The 25,487-nt window shown below is 27.1% G+C and overlaps 1 protein-coding gene and 1 pseudogene across 2 annotated transcripts; one reads left to right on the forward strand and one right to left on the reverse strand.

The window, feature by feature from the left end:
* Nucleotides 1-1,179: 1,179 nt before the first annotated feature.
* On the reverse strand, nt 1,180-4,830 carry LOC145947643 (juvenile hormone acid O-methyltransferase-like; annotated as a pseudogene). Its single transcript, XR_014427219.1, has 7 exons — nt 4,745-4,830; nt 3,942-4,145; nt 2,850-3,062; nt 2,563-2,734; nt 2,257-2,392; nt 1,742-1,886; nt 1,180-1,615 (listed from the first exon to the last, which is right to left on the reverse strand). The product of XR_014427219.1 is annotated as a juvenile hormone acid O-methyltransferase-like (transcript).
* A 3,012-nt stretch (nt 4,831-7,842) lies between these two features.
* LOC145947642 (juvenile hormone acid O-methyltransferase-like) lies at nt 7,843-9,482 on the forward strand. Its single transcript, XM_083057429.1, has 4 exons — nt 7,843-8,247; nt 8,418-8,553; nt 8,911-9,055; nt 9,191-9,482. Exons 1-4 carry the CDS (start codon nt 8,174-8,176, stop codon nt 9,409-9,411), a joined length of 576 nt encoding a protein of 191 aa, XP_082913555.1. The 5' UTR covers nt 7,843-8,173; the 3' UTR covers nt 9,412-9,482.
* The last annotated feature ends 16,005 nt before the right edge of the window (nt 9,483-25,487 follow it).

Genomic DNA, 25,487 nt, shown 5'->3' on the forward strand with positions numbered 1-25,487 from the left:
AGAAAGAAGCGACGTCAGAGCTAACATAAATAACCACTCCACATTAATTATAAATTCGTATTATTTTTTATATAATCAAAGATTGAGACAAATATTTAATTCTAATATTTTTCAGAATGACGCAGCTTAATTCGTAGAACGTAATAATGTTACTCTATGTATACATAATTTTCACTGCTTTAAACCTTCCACAAAGTCCGATAACTTTGGAAGAAGTAGAAGTAAAAGAAAAAATTGATAATATACTGCAGAGGAAATATATAAACGAAGAAGTTCAATTAGAAGACGAAAAAACTTTTGATTTTTACATATGAAATTCCAGAAGCGGAAAGAGTTGATCTATTAACACAGATGATGATAATGTATATCTTCCGGAGAAAGTTATTCGTAGTTCTTGATAAAGCCAAATCAGATGATTATAAAAAATAAGCACAATGTGAACGATTTTATTTTAGGCTTAAGAAGAGGCAGAAAATATATTCGTGAACATTGCTTAATGATTTATTTCGACGCACTGTTTGATTCTGTTTTGTGCACACGGCACTTCGGACATCTATTTCTTTATGTAGTTCCACCGAATATTATGTTGTATATTAACAGATCAGCGCAACTGAAGAAAAATAATGCAACAGCGTGGCTCCTATATCACGACGTTGTCATCTCATTTTCCCAAAAATTGAATCATGGAAACAATATTAATATATGTGGATGGATTTGGCATTCGATGCTCTTCAATTTTTTTTGAACCAAGCCAGTTGTTGTGCCACTAAAAATCGGAAAAATTGATTCCTCTAAAGTATGCACCCATTGTTTCGTCTAAGGTAGAATGCACTTTCTCACGATATAAAGCGATATTAAAATAAGGTACAAACATGTATCACAGATAATTATTAAAGAAAACGCAATAGAAATTAGTCCATCTTATGAATATATTTACAAATACATTGTTTGTATGCAATAAAAACATACATGGTGTTATTTAAAATTGAACTACGTTGTGTGGAGAGTAAAAATAATATTTATTTTACAAAGTATATATACAATGGTTATGAAATCTGTCGATCTATATATGTATAATATATAGAAAATATTTCTTTTTTTCGATACGTACATATTCATTTTAAAAAGAAAATTGTGTATTAAATGATTAATACCATATATTATATACATCTTATATAATATATTTTGTACCATATATAAAATAAATATAAAATATATAATCAACGTACTTTGTAATATAAATTTGATAATATATATTTTTTTAAATTATTCTATAAAGAAATACAAGTAAATATTATCCAATCGTTTTGTAAGCAAAAGGTAGAAAGAAAAAAATAGGAAAGAAAAAAATTATAATTATTTTTACCGTAAATCATGGAGAGATATCTATACAACTATGAAACATTCTTTTGTGCATAAATTATCAGTACAGAATATAGAGCAGGAATATCTGTTTCTTCACTTCCATCACGTAGCTTAGAATTATCTTGACTTTCTCTATATTCTTTAACTTTTATTTCCGTAAACCTACGTGCTAACTCATTCTTGAATTCCTCCCTTAGATTATGCGGCATCTTGTCCAAGAATATCAAAGTATATTGTGAAGTAACCATGGCTATCGAAGTAAACAAAATATGATTAATTTATTAATTACAAAATAAGAAAAAGTAATATAAAAAAATTAAATTAATCACATAGCCTAGAATTTTATTTCTGCATGCATGTCAAGGAAAATACTTACATATAAACTTTTCTGTATTCACACGATTTTTCATCTCCCGAAGACTGCAATGATGAATTTGAAATCCGATATCTTCAAGTATTTCTATTACCTCTTCACGAGGTCGGGCCGAATAATGAAGTGCCCCAACATATTTTTTTTTGTCCTGTATAAAGATAATTGACAATCCATAGTTAAAAAATTGCAATAAAAGTAATACACACACACACATAATATTTATATATAAAAAAAAGTGATTTCATAGATAATGCCGTTTGTGCTATATATTTGATATCGATATCTTCGCAGACCGATCAGTGTGTAAAACAAAAAAGTGTATCCAAACTTGATACTGTAATTAATAATGTCGAATAATACAAGTTTTTATGTAAAGAACTGAATCTATTTTATGTCACTCATCTATAAGTGTGAACTCGAATTATTTTAAAATATTTCTAAAGATTGAAATTTCACAATTACGCAGAAGTTATGCTACAATACAATTTCACATCATAGTTCAATGTAATAATATTCACCTCCATATACGATGCATATTGCACATCTTGTGCCAAACATTCCAAGGTTTCAAAGAGGGCTTTGTCGCGCGTTATATTTAATATCAGCATAGTTTTATCGGGTCGAAGCATACGATAAATATTCTCAAATGTTTGGCTGTTAAACAACAAAAATGTATGTTAATTATTGTAATTTTGAAAATATATATTTATTAGAATTATTTTTCGAAACATATATATGTCAAAATATATTATTAAAATTATATGCAAAAGTTCTTTTCTACAAAAAAAAATATTAATTTATTTTTATTCAATAATTTTTCTTACCGAATGTCATGGCACCAATGCAAAGCATGAAATGAGAATATGTGATCGAATTTCGAAATATACTCCTCGGGCAATTTTTTCGTTTGAATATCCAACACTTCGAATTTGAGTCGCTCCTTGTCACCGTATGTTTTGTTTGCGTATTCGATCACATTCTTCATAATATCTGTATCTTTATAATATATATTTTAACAATAATTAATATTAATTGTTATTACATTATTGTGTGTATGTTTGTGTGAGCGTGCGAGTGTTATAATCTTTCGTAATTTATTATTTTCTCTTACCAGTCATTGTTGCTTTTGGATCAAGTGCCGGAAGAAGAATATCCTTTGTTATATCACCGGGTCCACAACCAACATCCATACATTTTCCAGATATATTTTTCAGCTCTTTGGCGAACTCGTTGATTATAAGTGATGCATTGTTTTCATGCACATATTATCAAATAAAACGTACTGCGCTGGTTGTACCATGGTTTTATGATAATGTTTAAATAACTAGAATATAAAAAAATATATAAAATATGAAAAGATATATAATAAGATTGAAGGAAATGAACTAATTAGAGCCGATGCGTCGGCATTTTAATACGCAAATATTTTGTTTGTAATTATTCTTTATTTATTCAGAACGTTTCTGTCTTTTCTTTGGATCATCTTCAGCTTATCGTTTAATAATACAAGTGTTCGGTATAATGTATAAAAACAACACTAACTTTTAATACAATAAGCTGAGGATGGTACAAAAAAGTACTAAAATATTCTAAATAAATTAAGAATAATTACACACAAATTGCGTAATAAACCATGAGAATTTTTTGTAATTAATTTAAATTTATAAATTTATAATACGTTTTAATTCCGACGCACTAGCTCTTATTAGCTCATTTCCTTCAATTCTTTAATATTAATATATAGAGTTTATTTTCTCTATCATAACTAGAATATAACAAAAAATTCAATATGATATGTAGAGTAAAAAGAATATTTTACAATACTTTATCGGTATACAGTTAGAAATAAAATTTTGTTCTAAATAATAGTATTCTCTCACTTAAAAGCAAAGATTGATTAGGATTGTTTGTTATCGAAGAAGAGGATGTATTTGAGAAAGGAGGGAAAGGTAGATACATAACTTGAATTAAATAGCAGTCGAAATGTCAGTGTTATTTTTAGACGTTTGGTTAGTGATTATTCAATCAAAAAAGTGTAAGCGCGAATTATGCGAATCGAAACCTATATCGACCTTCCATCTAGCGTAAGGAATCTATATTATAGCGTCTTGCCGTACTTTCGGAGCAGGGAGCGCAGAACCAGCAATTAGCGAAGGACTGCCTAGCTCGTCAGACGTATGTGAACGAAGGACAGTTTACCTACCCTGAATATATATCCCAGTGAGCATTCCGAGTTTTCCGTTTTACTTTATTTCTTTTGTAATTGCTATAGTTGTGAAGCCAGATAAAAGTGAATCTGTTAATTAAAGACTCACTGAGTGAATATCAAAGAGGAACGAAGGACATACAGTTTAAATTTTAATCCTTTATATCTCCTCCCTGTGACCCCTGTCCCTATTACCGGATACTACAAAAGGATATTAAAAATAAGTCATTTTTGGGTCCTTCGAGGAACCTAAACTATTTATTGGAAACTGTTTCTAGAATTTTTTAGAAGCAGAAACTAACAATTATTTGTTTAACAGGTCCGGGAAAAGTTATTAAAATCAAGATTTATTATCGATTATATTATTGGAACAGTCATATATGAAGTGTATTTAAAGTTAAACCCTTGATGTGTCTTCAAAATAAAATCAATTGTATATTTATTGAAAAATATTATTTATTGAAAAATAAGTAGTAGATGTAGAGAATTTAATGTTTTATATACATAATTTACATTACACATATACAGTGTGTGCTAAAAGTTTGAAAATGGTTGAATACTTCATAAGCTAGGCATTTTAGAAAAAATCTTTCAAACAAAAGTTGTAGGGCTCAAAAATATATATTTACTATATATAGTCTTGTCAGTCTTATCCAAAAGCTACTGGTTGACTTTCAAATAATGTTGAAAAACGAATAATGCAGAATTATAATTTACATGAATCTAGAATTATGTGGAACTCGAGATAAGTTTAAATAAATGGTCACAAGAATTAGTAGAAAGGAATCGTTACGAGTTACCTGAGTAAACTTGTCTCCGCCGCGATTGAGATGAAAATAATGAAGAACTTGTGAGAACGTGAAAGACATGTCTTAACCCATTTTTATATGATACTCGAAATAATCAATTCATTTTGCGCCGAGTTTAATATTATGATTATGCAAAAGAACTAGTAATAATTATTACGAGTTATTTGAATAAATTTGCCTACAAAGTAATTGCGACTGTGTTAAACATGCATTTTTTTGTAAGAGAGATTACGGAAACGTGAAACATATACTTCTAAACTTATTTGTATACATATCAAGCAACATTCCTGACAGGAGTGTCCCTACAAAAAAAATATGCTGAGATTGCAATTTCCGCGAAATCGTGATACAATTTTAGTGGCGGGGCGTCGCTTCAGATATCGGCCCAACAAGGGCAACTAATTACGAGCACTGATGTAAATCATATTAGCATTTTATTATATACTTGACTTCGCACTGATACCGCTTTGCTTGATACGTATACAAATAAGTTTAGAAGTATATGTTTCACGTTTTCGTAATCTCTGTTACAAAAAAGTGCATGTTTAACGCAGTCGCAATTAATTTGTAGGCAAATTTATTCAAATAACTCGTAATAATTATTACTAGTTCTTTTGCATAATCATAATATTGAACTAGGCGCAAAATGAATTGATTATCTCGAGTATCATATAAAAATAGGTTGAGAAATGTCTTTCACGTTCTCACAAGTTCTTTATTATTTTTATCCCAATCGCGGCGGAGACAAGTTTACTCGGGTAACTCGTAAAGATTCTTTTCTACTTTTTTTCTACTTCTTTTGACCATTTATTTGAACTTATTACCTCGAGTTTCACATAATTTTAGATTCATGTAAATTATAATTTTGCATTATTCGTTTTTCAACATTATTTGAAAGTCAACTAGTAGCTTTTAAATGAGACAGACAAGACTAGTAAATAGATATTTTTAAGCCCTACAACTTCTGTTTGAAAGATTTTTTTCTAAAATGCTAAGTTTATCAAATATTCAACCATTTTCAGACTTTCAACACACACTGTATGTGTAATGTAAATTATGTATATCAAAACATTAAATTCTCTACATCTAGTACTTATTTTTTAATAAATAAATATACAATTGATTTTATTTTGAAAACACATTAAGGGTAAAACTTAAAAAACACTCATATATGACTGTTCCAATAATATAATCGATAATAAAACTTGATTTTCATAACATTTCCGGGACATGGTAAACAAATAATTCTTAGCTTCAGTTTCTATAAAATTCTAAAAACAGTTTCCAATAAAATAGTTTAGGTTCCTCGAAGGACCCAAAAATGACTTATTTTTAATATTCTTTATTGATTGAATAATCACTAACCAAACGACTAAAAATACCACTGACATTTCGACTGTTATTTAATTCAAGTTATGCATCTACCTCTCCCACCTTTCTCAAATACATACTCATCCTCGTATGACAACAAACAATCTTAATCAATCGTTGCTTTTAAGTGAGAGAATACTATTATTTAGAAAAAAATTTTATTTGTAACTATATATACCGATAAAGTATTGTAAAATATTCTTTTTATTCCATATCATATTGAATTTTTTGTTATATTCTAATTATGATAGAGAAAAAAAACTCTATATATTAATATTAAAGAATTGAAGAAAATGAGCTAATAAAAGCTAGTGTGTCGGAATTAAAATGTAAAATTGATTTAAATTAATTACGAAAAACTCTAATGGTTTATTACGCAATTTGTGTGTAATTATTTTTAATTTATTCAGAACATTTTAGTACTTTTTTGTACCATCCTCAGCTTATTGTATTAAAAGTTAAAAGTGAGTGTTGTTTTTATACATTATACACTTGTATTATTAAACGATAAGCTGAAGATGATCCAAAGAAAAGACAGAAACGTTCTGAATAAATAAAGAATAATTACAAACAAAATATTTGCGTATTAAAATGCCGACGCATCGGCTCTTATTAGTTCATTTCCTTCAATCTTTTTATATATCTTTTCATATTTTATACATTTTTTTAAATTCTAGTTATTTACTCATTATCATAACATCATGATACAACCAGCGCAATACGATTCATTTGATAATAACAAAAATATTACAACTTTTAATGAACGAGTTTGTCAAAGAGCTAAAAAATATATCCGGAAAATGTATGGATGTTGGTTGTGGACCCGGGGATATAACAAAGAATATTCTTCTTCCGGCGCTTGATCCAAAAGCAACAATGATTGGTAAAAAAATAATAAAATAATAAATCAGATTATTATAACATCTCGCGTGCGCGCGCACAAACACACACACATACATTGTTATAATAATTAATATTAATTAATATAACAATTATATATTATAAAGGTACAGATATTATGGAAAATATAATCGAATACGTGAACAATACGTGTGGTGACAAGGAACGACTCAAATTCGAAGTGTTGGATATTCAAACGAAAAAATTGCCCAAGAAATATATTTAGAAATTCGATCACATCACTACAAAAAATGGCCGTGTTCGATGTGTGTTCAACGTGTGTAGAAATAACACATAACACACTTTTCTCACGTGTACTGAACGGCTGCTGTGTTGATACTACACACTTTGAATAGAATAATACGTGTACAATACACGTAAATGTGTAGTTTTAATATGGTTAGGTGTTATACACACTTCTCGATTACAACTCGTTAACAACACGTTAATTCAAACACACTTAAAGCGTGTTGATATAATACAGAAAGTACTATGTTACACATATCGTACGGTACAACACACGTTGATAATAACGCACGAGCGAAACTAACACGGAAAAAAGAAACACATTTATAAGTGTGTAAAAAAATTAATTGAAAAAAAATACAAAGAACTAAAGAAAATATATAATGACTAACTCTGTAATGGGTGACTAACCATGTAATAAAAATGTATAATATATAAGCTAACTAATATATAGACCTATCTATATAACATGCTACCTAACTAAAATATATATATGTAAACACAACTCTATACAAATATATGTATAACAAAATATTATAATTTATAAAATCATTAATAATTGATCAGATCAGTATTAAAAGTTTGTATTTTGTGTTTAAATTCGTATAAAAGAAATAAAAATTTAATATAAACATATAAATAAATTAATCCTACGGAAAATCCATACGAAAAATTAATCAAAAAAATTAGAAATCCCGCTGTAAAACAATTTTAGGGGTGTTCGACGGCCGTAGAAGTAACGTGCAAAATGTTGCATCATGTACATCGTATACACATAATGCAACGAATACGCGTAAAACGTGTAAAAACAACACGCATAGATGCATACATTCAACACACGTGTGTTCTTATTTTACACACGATGAAACGTGTAAAAAGTGTCTACAGAATAACACGCTTAAAATGTGTAAAAGTAACACACTTGTTTTTGCAGTGATATTCTCATTTTATGCTTTACAATGGTGCCATGACATTCGGTAAGTAAAATTATTAAATAAACGTAAATTAACATTTTTTTTTGTAGGAAAGAACTTTTGCATATAATTTTACTAATATATTTTTACATAATTATATTTCAAAAATTAATTCTAATAGATATATATTTTCAAAATTACAATAATTAACATTCATCTTCATTGTTTAACAGCCAAACGTTTGAGAATATTTATCGTATACTTCGACCTGGTAAAACTATGCTGATATTAAGTATAGCACGTAGCACAGCTATCTTTGAGGCCTTAGAAATTTTGGCGCAAGATATGCGATATGCATCGTATATGGGGGTGAATATTATTACATTGAAATATGATGTAAAATTATATTGTAGCATAATTTCTGATTGTAAAAATATCTTTAGCAATATTTTAAAATCCGCCGAGTGTACATACACTTATAAATGACTGACTTATAAAATAGATTTAGTTGCTTTACATTCTTGTATTATTTAACATTTAATTTTGGATACACTTTTTTGTTTTACTTACTGATCGGTCTGCGAAGATATCAATATCAAATATATAACAGACGGCATTATTTATAAAATCACTTTCTTTATATATAAATATTTAAATATTACATGTGTGTGTGTATTGCTTCTATTGCAATGTTTTAACTGTAGACTGTCAATTATCTTTACACAGGACAAAAAAAAGTATGTTGGAGCATTTCATTATTCGGCCCGACCTCGCGAAGAGCTAATAGAAATACTTGAAGATATCGGATTTCAAGTTCATCATTGCAGTAATCGGGAGATGAACACTTATGAGAATACAGAAAAGTTTCAACGTAAGTATTTTCCTTGACATGCATGCAAAAATTGAATTCCAGAATATGTGATTAATATAATTTTTTAAATATTATTTCTTCTTATTTATTTGATTTGTAATTGTAAATTAATCATATTTTTTTAAAATTCAATAGCCATAATTACTTCACAATATACTTTTACATTTTTGGACAATATGTCGTATAATCTAAGAGAGGAGTTCATGAATGAGTTAGCACGTAGATATACGGAAATAAAAGTTAAAGAATACAGAGATAGTCAAGGTAATTCTAAGCTGCATAATGGAAAAGAAGAGACGGATATTCCTACTTTATATTCTGTACTAATAGTTTATGCACAAAAAAATGTTTCATAGTTGTACAGATATCTCTCCATGATCTACGGCAAAAATGGGCATAATTTTTTTCTTTCCTATTTTTTTCTTTAAACCCCCTTTTTACAAAACGATTGTACTGATAATATTTACTTGTATTTCTTTATAGACTAATCTAAAATAATAATATTAACAAATTTATTTTACAAGTATATTGAAGTATGTATTGAAGTAAGTATATTGTGTGTGTGTACTAAATATTTTATATTTTATTTATATTACATAAGGTACAAAATATATTATATAGGATATATAATATAGTATAAAATACTTAATACAGTTTTATTTTTAAAATTGATGGAACGTATCTAAATAAAAAAAAAAATATTTTTTATAGATTGACAGATTCCATAAACAATGTATATACTTTATAAATTTGTAAATATTATTTTTACTCTCCAACATGGTTACAATTCTAAATAACACCAAGTATGTTTTTATTGCATATATACAATGTATATTGTTTTGACCATTTTCTATTGCGTTTTTATATTTAATAATTATCTATGATACATGTTTGTACTTGATCTTAGAACTGATAATAAATTCATAATAAATAGTAATTGAATGATAATTAAACATAATTATTACAACAAATAAATGATTATTTTTTTTTTCTTTGACTTCTATATTTTATTTCTATATCATATTTCAATATCTCATTTAATATTTATTACTTAAAAATAAAATTGATTATCCAAGTGTATCCTGTTGATGCCATTTCGATTAAAATTGCAAAATATTGCATAATTATTGTAATTTTGAAAATATATATCTATTAGAATTAATTTTTGAAATATAGTTATGTCAAAATATATTAGTAAAATTATATGCAAAAGTTATTTTCTACGAAAAAAAATATTAATTTATTTTTATTCAATAATTTTTCTTACCGAATGTCATGGCACCAATGCAAAGCATGAAATGAGAATATGTGATCGAATTTCGAAATATACTCCTCGGGCAATTTTTTCGTTTGAATATCCAACACTTCGAATTTGAGTCGTTTTTTGTCACCGTATGTTTTGTTTGCGTATCTGTACCTTTATAATATATATTTTAACATTAATTAATATTAATTGTTATTACATTATTGTGTGTTTGTTTGTGTGCGCGTGCGAGTGTTATAATCTTTCGTAATTTATTATTCTATCTTACCAATCATTGTTGCTTTTGGATCAAGTGCCGGAAGAAGAGTATCCTTTGTTATATCTCCGGGTCCACAACCAACATCCATACATTTTTCAGATATATTTTTTAGCTCTTTGGCGAACTCGTTGATTATAAGTGATGCATTGTTTCTTCACATATTATCAAATAAATCGTACTGCGCTAGTTGTACCATGGTTTTATGATAATGGATAAATAACTAGAATATAAAAAAATATATAAAATATGAAAAGATATATAATATAATAAGATTGAAGGAAATGAACTAATAAGAGCCGATGCGTCGGCATTTTAATACGCAAATATTTTGTGTGTAATTATTCTTTATTTATTCAGAACGTTTCTGTCCCCCATGGAAAAATATATATGTAAAAATATATGTAGACATATATGTAATATATTATATATATTTTGAAATATATGTATAATATAAATACATATTTGCATAATATAATTTATATATATATTTAAATATATATGTAAGTAAAAATATAGTTTTATTATATTGAATTTGAATATAATCTATAACAAATAAATATTATATGCATATATATATATGCTATATATTTTGAATAATAATTTGTATATATTATTATAATTGGATTTTTCCATATATGTGTGATATCACTTAAACTGTATAAAGATATAGTATATATATACAGGGTGTCCCATAATTCGCGAACCACCCGTCAGTTGCAGGTAGAGCATGTTGAACTGAATAGAAAAGTCTTCTACCATTTTGCGATTTTCGCAATAATTAATGAGAAATAAATTAAAGAAGATCAGCCAATTCGTGTGACGACGGCGAGAAAAGACAGCCCAGTTTCATATCGTTACTAAGCATGCGGCGAAAAGAAACAGTATAATGTTACACGGTTGCTCGGCGCGCGATGAAGCGGGGAGGAGCGCTTTACAAAAGACAGTAACTATATACGAGTAGCGCTAACTCTGGACCCCCGAGTGGGCTGTCTCTTCTCGCTGCAGGCTTATCATCGCTCGAATTGGCTGATTTTCTTTAATTTATTTCTCATTAATTATTGAGAAAATTGCAAAATGGTAGAGGACTTTTTTACTCAGTTTAACCTACTCTACCTGCAACTGACGGGTGGTTCGCGAATTATGGGACACCCTGTATATATAAATATATTTTTGCATATGTATAAATATCTTTTTGCATATATACATAAATATATACTATTTATATTTTTTAATAACAAAAAATTATATAATTTTGTATATGCAGACTTATATTTCATATATACTTTTGCATATATTATAAATATATTATAAGCGGCAAAAAATGATTTAATTTCTTATATGCACTTATATATTTTATATATGTATTAATATATATTTATATATGTATAAAATATATTTTAGAATATATTTTTGAATATATATTTTTCCATGGGCGTTTCTTTGGATCATCTTTAGCTTATCGTTTAATAATACGTGTTCGGTATGATGTATAAAAAACAACATTCACTATTTATACAATAAGCTGAGGATGGTCCAAAGAAAGTACTAAAATGTTTTGAATAAATTAAGAATAATTACACACAAATTGCGTAATAAACCATAAGAATCTTTCGTAATTAATTTAAATTAATAAATTTACGTTTTAATTCCGACTGACTGATTGAGTTAACGGACGATCTTTGTTAAAACAGTTTGGAATAATTTAACATTCTTTCTTGCGACCGTTTTATCATACCGAATTATATACATTAATCATACATCTAACAAACTGCGTTTAATTGGATCGCCTGTTCGATGAATTTTAAAATCGGACACTAATGAATATGATGGACGTACATGAATCGAAAGTTAACGAAAGAATATCGTAAATGTATGATTGATTCTCTAGCGTTTCCTTTCGTAAGTATCCTATTAATATGTTATCGTTTCTTATTATTTCTTTTCGCTAACCCATACAGCATTGAATGATTGTAGAAACATATTGCATAGATCTAACATTATAATATTGCATGTGAGTTGTGAAATATTCCTGCAATATTACTGCAAGAATGTGGCAACAGTAAAATTTCCGCTTTTAAAAAAATTACAATGTAATACTATGGTATTATTACGGTGCAATATATTAAAAATAATATTAAATAAAACTTTTTATTTCGATATATTACGCGCTTTCATCATTATGTTTACTTATAGTAATTTAATGTAGTAAAATATATATATTTCTATAATTATTAACTTTAAATTAAGTAAATACTAGTTTATGCTGATGTTATAAAACATTATTGATATTATAACATCAAGCGTTAAATCTAGCATTTACTCGACATTTTAAAGTTAAGAGACAATTGTACCTTTAGTCTTAGAGCTAATTTCATCAACTTTATATAATTCTCCTGACTATAACTTAAGTACGAGATAGATAGTGAATCGCGCGTCGCATAGCGGTAAATGAAGGAACTAACGATTTGACTGAATACTATTTTTTTTATAATATTTTTGGAATGTTGCTGTAAGATTTTTCATAAAATATTACAGTTATATGTTTCTATAATGTCCCTACAGTATTACAATGCAACTTGCAAGATTGTAATATTACTGCAATGTAATTGCAATGTACTGTTTTTGCAAATCGTATCGGTTCCTATTGTTTTCTATCGATTTTTTATCAGGGATGTTTTCTGTTGTAACTTTACGATAATACATTTATAAAATACGTTTTCAATTGTTTATGGTTGATGCATGATTAAAAATTATAGGTTTTTTCGTAATTGTACGTTAAAAAACTTAAAACTTTTTTTATTCTAAATATACAATTGATTACGAATAGATTTTCAATCATTTTTGATAAATTCCAATAAAACAATAAAACAAGTGTGCAAATTGGAAACTTGCACATTGCTTCCTCACCATTCTATTTCGCTCATTAATCTTTCTCTATGAGCAAGCTAGTTTTTCAATTTTGGCTTCCTCATAGAGGAAGCTTAATGAGCGAAATAGAATGGTGAGGAAGCAATGTGCAAGTTTCCAATTTGCACACTTGTTTCATATAAAATAACATTTTTTGTCACGTATATATATGTGTGTATGTATGTATGTACTTCCTTTTGTATGTTCCTTTCGTATGTTTCTTTCGTAAAATTTTCATTTTTTGAAAAATTTAAAATTTCATAAAAAATAAATCTCTTTACCGATTTTCGTCAAATTCAATACCAACCAACCTTTAATGATAATCTATTCGTGTAAAAAAATTTAAACCGATATCTCAAAATTTACGAAAATTAGAGCAATCACGCCCTTTTTTTAAAAAATTCAAAATTTTATAAAAAAAGAACCACTTAGCCGATTCAAGCCAAATTCAATACCAACCAACCTTTAATGATAATCTATTTGTATAAAAAAATTTAACCCGATATCTCAAAATTTACGGAAGTTAGAGAAATCACGCCATTTTTAAAAAAAATTAAAATTGAATTAAAATCTAAAACACTTTATGAATTTTTCTAAAAATTACTGTAAATAAAAGTGTTGTACTACTTTACTTGTGTGCAAAATTAAAGCGCTGTAGCTCAAGCAGTTCTTGAGTTATGGACGTTTGAAAAATCCGTACATGGATACATACATACATACATACATACAGACATTTTGTAAAAATGTGATTTTTCGATGTTTTGGAACATTCTAAACACATTGGCATAGAAATCCGGAAAAAAAAATTTTTCACGAAAACAAAGCTTCCTCTATGAGGAAGCAAAACAATATATCACAATAAGAATTTTATCGTATTCTAACGACTAAATCCGCTTTTTACAGAGAATGAAAGAAAACGATAAAAAACGATAACATTTCTTTCGAAATCTAAAAAGTAAAACAATAAGAAACGATAAGATTTTCTACAGATCGTATCGGTTCCTATTGTTTTCTATCGATATTTTTTATCAGAGGGGTATCACGCATTCATTCTGTCTAGTCGTTTCTTGGCTCATGAACCTTGGAACAATGTGGCTAGAGACCCATTATGGATGATCTTAATTTAACTTAAGAACGGAAAGCTTTTCTCGGACAAGACGATGAAAGAAAGTATCTCGATGTGTAACTTTACAGTAATCGTTTTTTCTTTTATTTTTTATGTTATAACTTTCTACGAATTATGTCATTTGCGCTGAAGATGGCCCAAAAATGGGTCCGAAACGTCCGCTAATATGTAATTTAGTCTGTACACATTATCTAATATAAATTAAGTAAGAATTTTAATTTTCTTTTTGTTTTTTATTTTTGCGTTCGACCGTCTACGCCAGGCTCAAAATTGCTAATTAATTTTATATTTAAAATAATTGTGCAATCTGCTTAACTCAAATGCTTCAATTTTGCTATAATATTGCTATAGCATTATACTTAATTTTTTTTTTATATTATATTATATTTACAACCTTCCTATTTATGATCCAGCAATAATTGATATTTGACTCCTCTTTCATTTGAAAGAGTTTGTACGCTATATATATATCGTACGAATATAGGTGTCTCTCTATTTTTCACATTTTCATAATTGTATCACGATGTACGAGATGACATATATTTATATAATTATAAATAAATTAAAATTCTTTGGCATTAAAATTCAATGATATGTTTCGTTTATGTGTATATGAATGTGTTTGTATTTGTGTGTATATGTGCATAATAATTATACGAATCTGATAGAATTGTTGTATTCAGTACAGAATCAAGAATCAAGCGAGAGGACGGTTTTAGATTTGAGAATTGTAGAAAAAAATATCAGGTCAGGATATACAAGAAAAACAACAATATTTCACATTTAGCTCAACTACGCATAAATTACACTCGACACACACATCAATATTACCGTAATAATATTAATTTATTTTGTTAATAATGTCAGCTTTTTTTACGAATTGCTTTATACATATAATTAACGCGATGATACTCAATTTAGGATCGAATTGTGTTTTTTTCAACCATCGACATATATTATTTTGTTATATATATATTTCTGTTTTATATAAAATTAATTGTAGAATATAATTTCTTCATTACGAGTTATCAATAACATAATTATTAAAAAATATTATTAAAAAAATATTAATACTTTATTAATATATTAAAAATTTATTATTGTAAAAACAATATTAATACTATTAATTAAATCCAAACTTTTCATAAACGATAAGAAAAAGTTTTGAATCTTTCAACGATTTTAAAAAGACAGCTCACAAGTAATCCTACTCAAGAACTAATAACTACTGATAACTCTTAAATATGTTATAAAAATATGTTATGAAATATTTCATAAAAATTAAAATAATAATATGTTTTAAATAATACGTTATACACTATAAACTCGATTAATATTTTTCGACAGACATCAGTTGATAACTGCGTAATAAATATTAATCGAGTTTATAATATTATAACATTATTTGAAACATATTATTATTTTAACTTTTATGAAATGTTTTATAACATATTTTTATAATATATGTATTTAACAGTTATCAGTTGATTTCTATCAAAAAATATTTGAGTTTATTATAACATATTATTTATAAAATTATTATATTTTAATTCTTATAATATATTATTATTTTAAAAATTAATTATCAAATTAACGCTTTTATCAGCTAATTTTTGTCAAAAAATATTAATAAATTAATTTGATAATTAAATTTCATCGTAATAATATGTTATAAAAATTAAAACAGTAATATGTTGTAAATAATATGCTATAATACTTTATCCACCATCTCCACGCTGCATATCTCGCGTGAGACTGACTGCAAGATTCTGGTAAGCAGCGGTATCGCCAAGCGCAGCCTGTACGTCCACCATGGTGCGCATCTCGCGCCAGACTGATTCTCGATTCTCGATTCTCGAGATGTTGCGATTGCGAGACTGACGATCAGTCTCGCGCGAAACGCGCAGCGCGAAGGACGTATGGGGTGCGCTTGGCGACAACGCTTCTCAGAGTCTTGCGGTCAGTCTTGCGCGAGACGTTGAGCGTGGTAGATGTGTACAGACGCACGAATCTAATGGAAGCGCAGATATTTTGATCGAAAGATTCTTGTAGAAAATTCTATTTTTTTTGTTCTCTGTTAAGATTTAAATAAAGAATTTTTATGCATTGCATAATTAATTCACATATTTTTATGCATGCATTGCAATCACAATGCATAAAAAATAATATATAATAATTAATTATGCAATGCATAAAAATTCAGTATTTAAATCTAAAACAGAAAATGCGAACAAAAAAATAGAATTTTCTACAAGAATCTTTTGATAATCGTGATAATCACAACATCGAGACTAATTATGATTTTATTGATGAAAAAATTTGTTAATATTTTTTGATAGAAATTAGCTACTTAAACTCGGTTACTATTTTTGACAGTTATCAGTTGAATTCTGTCAAAAAATATTAATCGAGAACAAAGAATTATAATATATTATTTACAACATATATATTACTATTTTAATTTTTATAATATATTATTACTTTGAGATTTAATTACAACACTAGAACAACACAAGTGCGCACTACCAGCTGCGCCATTCTTCTATTTTATATTTATAAAAATTTTATATTTAAAAAAATAATATAAATTTTGTTTAAACTAGATTAATATTTTTCAGAATCAGCTGAAATCAGCTAAAGCGTCAATTTGCTAATTAAATTTTTAATTAATAATATATATTGTAAAAATTAAAATAATGAAATATTTTAAATAATATAAAACTTATTTATTCGTTAGAAAATATAACTACTATAAAACGTTTACGAATAATTATTTAAAAGTATTTTAATTCTTGAAACTATTTGTTTCAAGTCAATGTTTTGTCGATTCGAGTTAAGATACATTATATTTCAAACGCGAGATAAACTCAATGATCAACTACTGTTAAAAATTCCGAGACAGATGAAATAAATCAATCTTTTTGGTTACATAAATTTATGTTTCCTTGCTAAATTTATGATTTTATTTGAAGAGTTGGAGTAAAACAGAAGATCTCGTATCCTTCAAAGTTTTTCGGAAATATAGCCTGTTTTATGTTTCTCATTAATTTATTCTTGCATTTGAATTTCATTGCTTTACAATTTTATTTTATTTTAATTATCTGTAGAGAAAAACATACATATAACTAACATTAAAAAGCGTTGATATTATTGTCTGATGATATGTAAATGTTAAATTTCGATAAACTAATAAAACTAATAATGTTATTAAATTATATTTTTCGAATTCTATATAAGAAACATTTGGAAGCGATAAAATAATATATGTAGTCGAAATTTAACATTATATATTATTGCGTACATATTTAAATAACATATTTAATAATATACAAAATTTGTAGAAATGTCAATTGTGCTGTTATAATGTAATAAAAAAAACTTTAATTGATTCCCTCCCTTAAATTTGTGTAACCATGCGATAAACTTAACTCTATTTCAATTTTGCTAAAATATTGCTATAGGTAATAGCATTATACTTTATATTTTCGATAATTTATATTAATTCTAAATCTTCTTTTCTATGGTTCAACATTAACAGAATCGATAGATTTTAGACTTTTTTTTTACATGACGTTTGCAATATAAATAGATGTCTATTTATTTCTTTGTATTTTCATATATGTATCATGATGTATGAGATAACAAATATTTATATAATTATAGATAAATTTTATATGTTAATATAATAAATTTTGAATTCTGCACATTAATTTCAAATGATTTGTTTTGATATTCCGTTTATGTGTATATGTGAATATGTGTGTTGATATTCGTGTGTCTCTATATGTTACGATTCTGATAGTCATAATGGATAAGACCAAAATTTTTCGCACGTATCCGATGACAATTTACGCGTGCGCAGCGTAATATAAATACATATATAAAAGCAGTGGTTACATCGAGGCACAAATACACAAAGAAAGTTTGCCACGGTTTTATTACTGTACAGCCAAAAATGGAACTGGAAAATGAACAGGAGGAATTTGGTGAGTCGAAAGATATTTTACAAAATTAAATAATTTTGATTGCCGATTTCATAAACAGATAATTAAGATATAGAGCGCTAATATTTCTTTTGTGCTAATATTATTATTTTTTAACAAATTATTCTTAGGTAATTTATATTCCCATGTAATAGCGCGAGCATCGCATAGCAAGTCTCGCAATTCTTTAGATTCAAGTAGAGTCGCGTATATTATTTTGATGTTTACCGGTATTAACAATATTTTAGCGAATCGTTTTGCATACTAGATATGCACGAAATAAGTTTAATATTAAGGTTACAACTTTCACTTCGTATTAAAAATATATTTGAATAAATGTCAGATGTTTAGATATATAGAATTATTGCAGAATATATAATTTCTTCTATACATATATTTTTAAGTATTAAATATTACTATTAAATTTCATCAATAATAATCGATCGATTTTGAATTTTGCGTTTATTTTACTTGCTGGAAATATAATCAACATACTATTCAAAATGTTCGTTACATTTAACAAAATAGATATGTTAGTAAACATATGTAAAAATCCATTCCTTTTTTGATTATCATTATATGTATATTGATTTTATCGTATTTTGAGTCAAATATTTAATTATTAAAATATTATAAAAATTCTTCTATATATATATTCAAAATAAATGTCGAAAAAATTTTAGTTTATTACATACTGTATTTACATCCATTTAATTTCAAATATTGCTAATTGTTATAATTAATTTATAAATTTTAATTATAATTTATTCAGAATTTGTATTTCTAATATAATTTTTTAATCAATTTTATTTGATCTTTCTCTATATTCTTTTTTTTTCTATTTGCCAGAGAATATAATGAAGGAAGCACTTTTTAAGTTTGCAATCACAAGTCTGAATAAATATATAAAGCTCAAGCCGAAGAACGATTTTGTTTTTAGTCCATATAACATATACGAGGGACTTCTGTCGTTTTACCTTATCTCCAGTGGTGACATTGAAAATTGTCTAAAACAAATTCTTCATTTGGAGAACGTCTCGAAATATGACTTGATAAATAATATTAATTTTAATAAATACGTAAGAAATATTTATCGCACAAAAACAGATGTAAATGCTTTTGACGCATTCTTGCATTAAATAATGGAAATAATAATAAAAAAAGAGTCAAAATTTTTATTCTACATTGTATAAAACAACATGTAAAGATATTTATTAAATATAAACTTTGCAACTCTGACAAATATATTAAGCAGTATAATAGCGATAATAACTAAAAAAATTTTTTTATCAGACAAATATGATTTCAAAACTTTGATACATTTTAAATATATTATCGAGCACAATCTTTTAATAAATAATTTTTTAGTAAAATTCAAAGACCTTGCTTCTCCTAATATCTAATTTTGACTATTTTTATACAGGGTGTAACTAAACAAATACGTATACGAAGCACACCATCAGGTGCAGGACAACAAACTAAATCAAAAAGTCCTGAGCCATTTTTTTATCTGAGCTTTATTTTTTACGCTATAAATTGTTAAAGTTTGCCAATCAGCGCGTGGCTACAACGGAAGGCAGCGTAAGCGCCGCCTACTGGGTGGGGAGCGCGGGATCGGAGAGTAGCGAGACAAAGTGGGGCGAAGCGAATGTAGCATGTCTCTGCTCTTTTTTGTACGTTTTGCGTAGCTCTTAAAATTTGATTATTCTCGATACTCTCGGCAGTGTGGAATATTTAATTTTTCCATCTTGTTAGCTGTCTCCATATTTGTGTTTAGAAATACTTTTTCTTTGAAGAGAAAGGTCACATGAGTTGTAGTCCGGAGATCGAGCAGGCCACGGACTAGTACTGAATCCTTCCCATCCTTGAGGAAAATTTTTATCGAAGTAATGGCGGATGATACTTTTGAATAAGATTCATTGAAATTAATATTAAAAGTGGTTTCGATAATTGGACTTAAATATTCAATTTATTTTAAGCGCAAAGTATAATTTTATTTTTAACATATTTAACAAAAAAAAACTTTCTTGTATGAAAACATTATCATACATATGTACGTAGTAATGACTACTTTTATTAAGATTTTTAGTCTTGATGTGTGAACATGATATAAAAATTAAGCCCTGAGAGTAAAATACAGTATTGAAACTGAGATAGCGATTTTCACAATTTCGATAGATTCTATTAAACTACGCAATAAAATAATAATTATAAACATTTTTATAATAATAAAAATAAATAATAATATAAATATAATAATAATAAAATAAGAGTAAAGATATATTATACATATTAAGAATAGATATTTTTATAATAAAAATAATTCTTAGGTGCAGAATGGGCAAGTGCATCATCGTGCATGAATATCGTAGCTCATCTATTTAATGTTACCTCTTCTAAATTATTCTCTGCCGGAACTAACAAATCTGGCAGATCCTTTTGTAAGAAATCGAGACTACTTTTGAGAGTTCAAGCGTGATAATATAAAAAGTTCGATCTAAGTCCTGTCAATAAGTTTATATCAATAGGAAAAATAATTCAATAGGAACAATACTAGTAATAATAGTAAACAGTAATATAACGATTACACATTATTTTTCTAGAAAGAAAATGTTTATTGCATTGATTAAATAAAAAAATAATTGAAATCGATAGACAGACGAAAGATAATAAAAAAGTTACATTAGAGAAATGATTAAAAAGGAAACAATAAAAATAGTTTCAATTTAATTAATTTAAATTACAATTAAATTTTAATTTTATTTCAGTTTAAAATACCTACTTACGATTTGATTTCTCGGCAATCCATACCAAATATTTACGGAATTCGATGTTGAAAAGATCTCTCTCGAGTAAGAAATAGATTTCCAAATGGCTGCAGTAATGACAATGATAAGAGAATGTGGATATTAAACATTCCTAAAATGTTTCTTGTAAATGTACATTTATCGACATACAAAATCCGACTTCTATAATTTGGTTTTTATTAGATTTAAATAATATTCAGCGAAAATCACGCGAGGCTGATAATATCGTGGAACTAAATGTTGTACTTTTGTATAATAATACGAATGCTGCTCATTTTCTGTAAGCATTCAGTAAACATTCATATACGATATACTAAACTGATGAGCAATAGATCTTGTATTTAATGTGGGATTATTGCGGAAGACAATTATAAAGCATCTTCCATCACAAGATTGTGTACCTCCATCTCTATTATTCGGTAAAACGCTACCAGTTTCTCGTAGTGGTCGAACAGCACCAGCTATTACATTTGGACTTGGATGATGTCGATTCGGGTATAAATTAGCATATTGCACTGCGGCAGGTGCAGCCTGTTCTCCGTTTATAAAATACAAACGAGAAACTGGTAATGTTTTACCGAATAATAGAAACGGAGGTCGTCCACGTCAAATACGCAATCTTGTGATGGAAAATGCTTTTATGGCTGTCTTTCGCAATGATCCCACATTAAGTACAAGATCTGTTGCTCGTTAGTTTGATATATCGCATACGAATGTTTATAGAGTGCTTAAAGAAAATGAGCAGCACCCGTATCACTATACAAAAGTACAACATTTACTTCCACGAGATTATCCATTTCGTGTGAATTTTGCTGAATATTATTTAAATCAAATGAATTTGAGACATAATTACGGAAGTCGGATTTTGTATACTGATGAATGTACATTTACGAGAAACGGAATGTTTAATACCCACAATTATCATTACTGGAGCCATGGAAATCCATTTCTCACTAGGTCAAGTTCTTTTCAATACCGATATTCTGTAAATGTTTGGTGTGGATTGCTGGGAGATCAAATCGTAAGTATTTTAAGATTATAATTTAATTAAAATTTAAATTAATCGAATTAAAATTATTTTTATTCAGTCCTTTTTAATCTTTTTTTTTTTCAATGGAACTTATTTTTTAATATCTCTCTTAAGGCCGGTTATTCAATAATAATTTAAAATTAGATCGAAGTTGAAACTATGTGCACATGTGTTCTGCGCAAAGTTTAAACTTCGATCTAACAATAAGTTTAAACTATTATTGAAAAACTGGCCCTTAATATCTCTCTCGATTTGACATATCTTTTTTATTTATAATCAATACAGTAAACATTTTTTTTATAGAATTCTAATTTGTAATCGTTAATTATACTACTGTTTTGTTACTAATATTGTTCCTATTATTAATATAACTTTATTAATTGATTTAAGATTTTATTGACCAACACTGACTAAAATTAATTCTTATATTATAAGACTTTATTTGGGAATAATCTCAATTCGAGATTTATTTCCCGACTCCCCTCTAACCCCCCTATAAAATTATAGGCGAGAAAAATATAGATCCGAAAGTCGCTGAATCGGGAAATCTTAAACCTTGTTTAAAAATTCGACTGGCAAATCACATCTTACATATTGTTTATTAATTGAGCTTAGATTGGACCTTTTATACTACCAGAACGTTTAAATGCTCAAGAATATCTCAATTTCTTGCGAAATGATCTGCCAGATTTATTAATGCCGGCAGAGAATAATTTGGAAGATGTAGCATTAAATAGACGAGCTATGATATTCATGCATGATGGCGCACCTGCCCATTCTGCACGTAAGACATTTTTACTATAAAAATGTTTATTGCATACAGTTTAGAAGAATCTATCAAAATTAGTTAGGATTGCTATCTCAGATTCAATATTATAGTCTATCCTTAAAGGTTAATTTTTATATCGTGCTTCATCAACACTAAAAATTTTAATAACAGTATTTATTACATACATGTGTATTGTGTATAATTTGTTTTCATAAAGAAAATTTTATTAAATATGTTAAAAGTAAAAACATACACTTTGCACTTAGAAGTTAGCATTTAAGTCTAATTATCTATTGAATCACTTTTAGTATTAATATCAATGAATCTTATTCAAAGATATCATCCGCCGTTATCTTAATGAAAATTTTCCATAATGATGGTTTGGAAAAGGTTCAATAACTCCGTGGCCTGCTCGATCTCCGGATTTCAACCCATGTGATTTTTATCTTTGGGGAGCGATTAAAGAAAAAGTGTTTCTAAATAACAACATCAAAACCGCAGACGAAATGGAAGAATTGGTGTTCCACACTGTTCAAAGAATTGAAAATCATCATATACAAAAAGCTACGCAAGACGTACAAAAAAGAGCAGAAATATGTATCGAAGTGGGAGGAACTCATTTCGAACAATTTCTTTAATTTTAGTTAAATAATTATTTTGTTAACACATAAGAATTATTTTTATTATGAAAATATTTATTTTTATTATAAATTTATTTTTTATTATAAATTTATATTTATTATAAATTAAATATTTATTTTTAAATCTTTATTTTTATTTTATTATCATATTTATATTATTATTTACTGTTTATTTTATTATTATAAATATGTTTAATTTTATTATTATTTATATTATTATTTATTTTTATTTTATTATTATAAAAATGTTTATAATTATTATTTTATTGCGTAGTTTAATAAAATCTATCGAAATTGTGAAAATCGCTATCTCAGTTTCAATACTGTATTCTACTCTCAGGGTTTAATTTTTATATCATGTTCACACATCAAGACTAAAAATTTTAATAAAAGTAGTCATTACTACATACATATGTATTATAATGTTTTCATACATCAAGAAAGTTTTTTTTTGTTAAATATGTTAAAAATAAAAACATACTTTGCGCTTAAAATAAATTGAATATTTAAGTACAATTATCAGAACCACTTTTAATATTAATTTCAATGAATCTTATTCAAAAGTATCCGCCATTACTTCGATAAAAATTTTCCTCAAGGATGGGAAGGATTCCGTACTAGTACGTGGCCTGCTCGATCTCCGGACTACAACTCATGTGACCTTTCTCTTCAAAGAAAAAGTATTTCTAAACACAAATATGGAGACAGCTAACCGGATGGAAAAATTAAATATTCCACACTGCCGAGAGTATCGAGAATAATCAAATTTTAAGAGCTACGCAAAACGTACAAAAAAGAGCAGAGACATGCTACATTCGCTTCGCCCCACTTTGTCTCGCTACTCTCCGATCTCGCGCTCCCCACCCAGTAGGCGGCGCCTACGCTGCCTTCCGTTGTAGCCACGCGCTGATTGGCAAACTTTAACAATTTATAGCGTAAAAACTAAAGCTCAGATAAAAAAATGGCTCAGGACTTTTTGATTTAGTTTATTGTCCTGCACCTGGTGGTGTGCTGCGTATACGTTTGTTTAGTTACACCCTGTATATCATATTTTACATTTACATACAAAATAAACGTTATTAATGAGATACAAAACCAGAAAAAATAATTCCAAATAAAAGAAAACAAAATAAATGTACAGTACAATTTTAGTTCACATAGAATGTTTTGCTTTCTCGAAGATCAAAATTTACATCTCCCCAATGTTTCAAATATAGACAACTCTTAATGATAACATTATGATATGATTATTGTATTATTAATTATTATTTATATTATCGATCATTATATCAATAATTATAATAATTTTAATAAATATGTAATTATAATTGTTATAAATAATTATATATTATAAATAATTATATTATATTATAAATAATTATAATTATAATTAATTAATGATTTCTAATAAAATTAATATTAATAATAATTATAAATTAAATTACCCAATTGTTTATAGTTTAAACATATAATTACTATCAATAATAATTATAATTATTAATTATAGAATTGTGTGTACATGTATATGTGTAGACACCACAGACATCTATACATATATAAACTAGCCTGCTAACTTCTTATGTATATATGACTCGACTTCTTATGTACTAATTGTAAGTAACTATGTATTGACACATATATAGGCT

This window comes from Prenolepis imparis, unplaced genomic scaffold (genome assembly GCF_030444845.1).
Source record: "Prenolepis imparis isolate NDT839.2.m4 unplaced genomic scaffold, iyPreImpa1.0 SCAF_110, whole genome shotgun sequence".
Taxonomy (NCBI): Eukaryota; Metazoa; Arthropoda; class Insecta; order Hymenoptera; family Formicidae; genus Prenolepis; species Prenolepis imparis.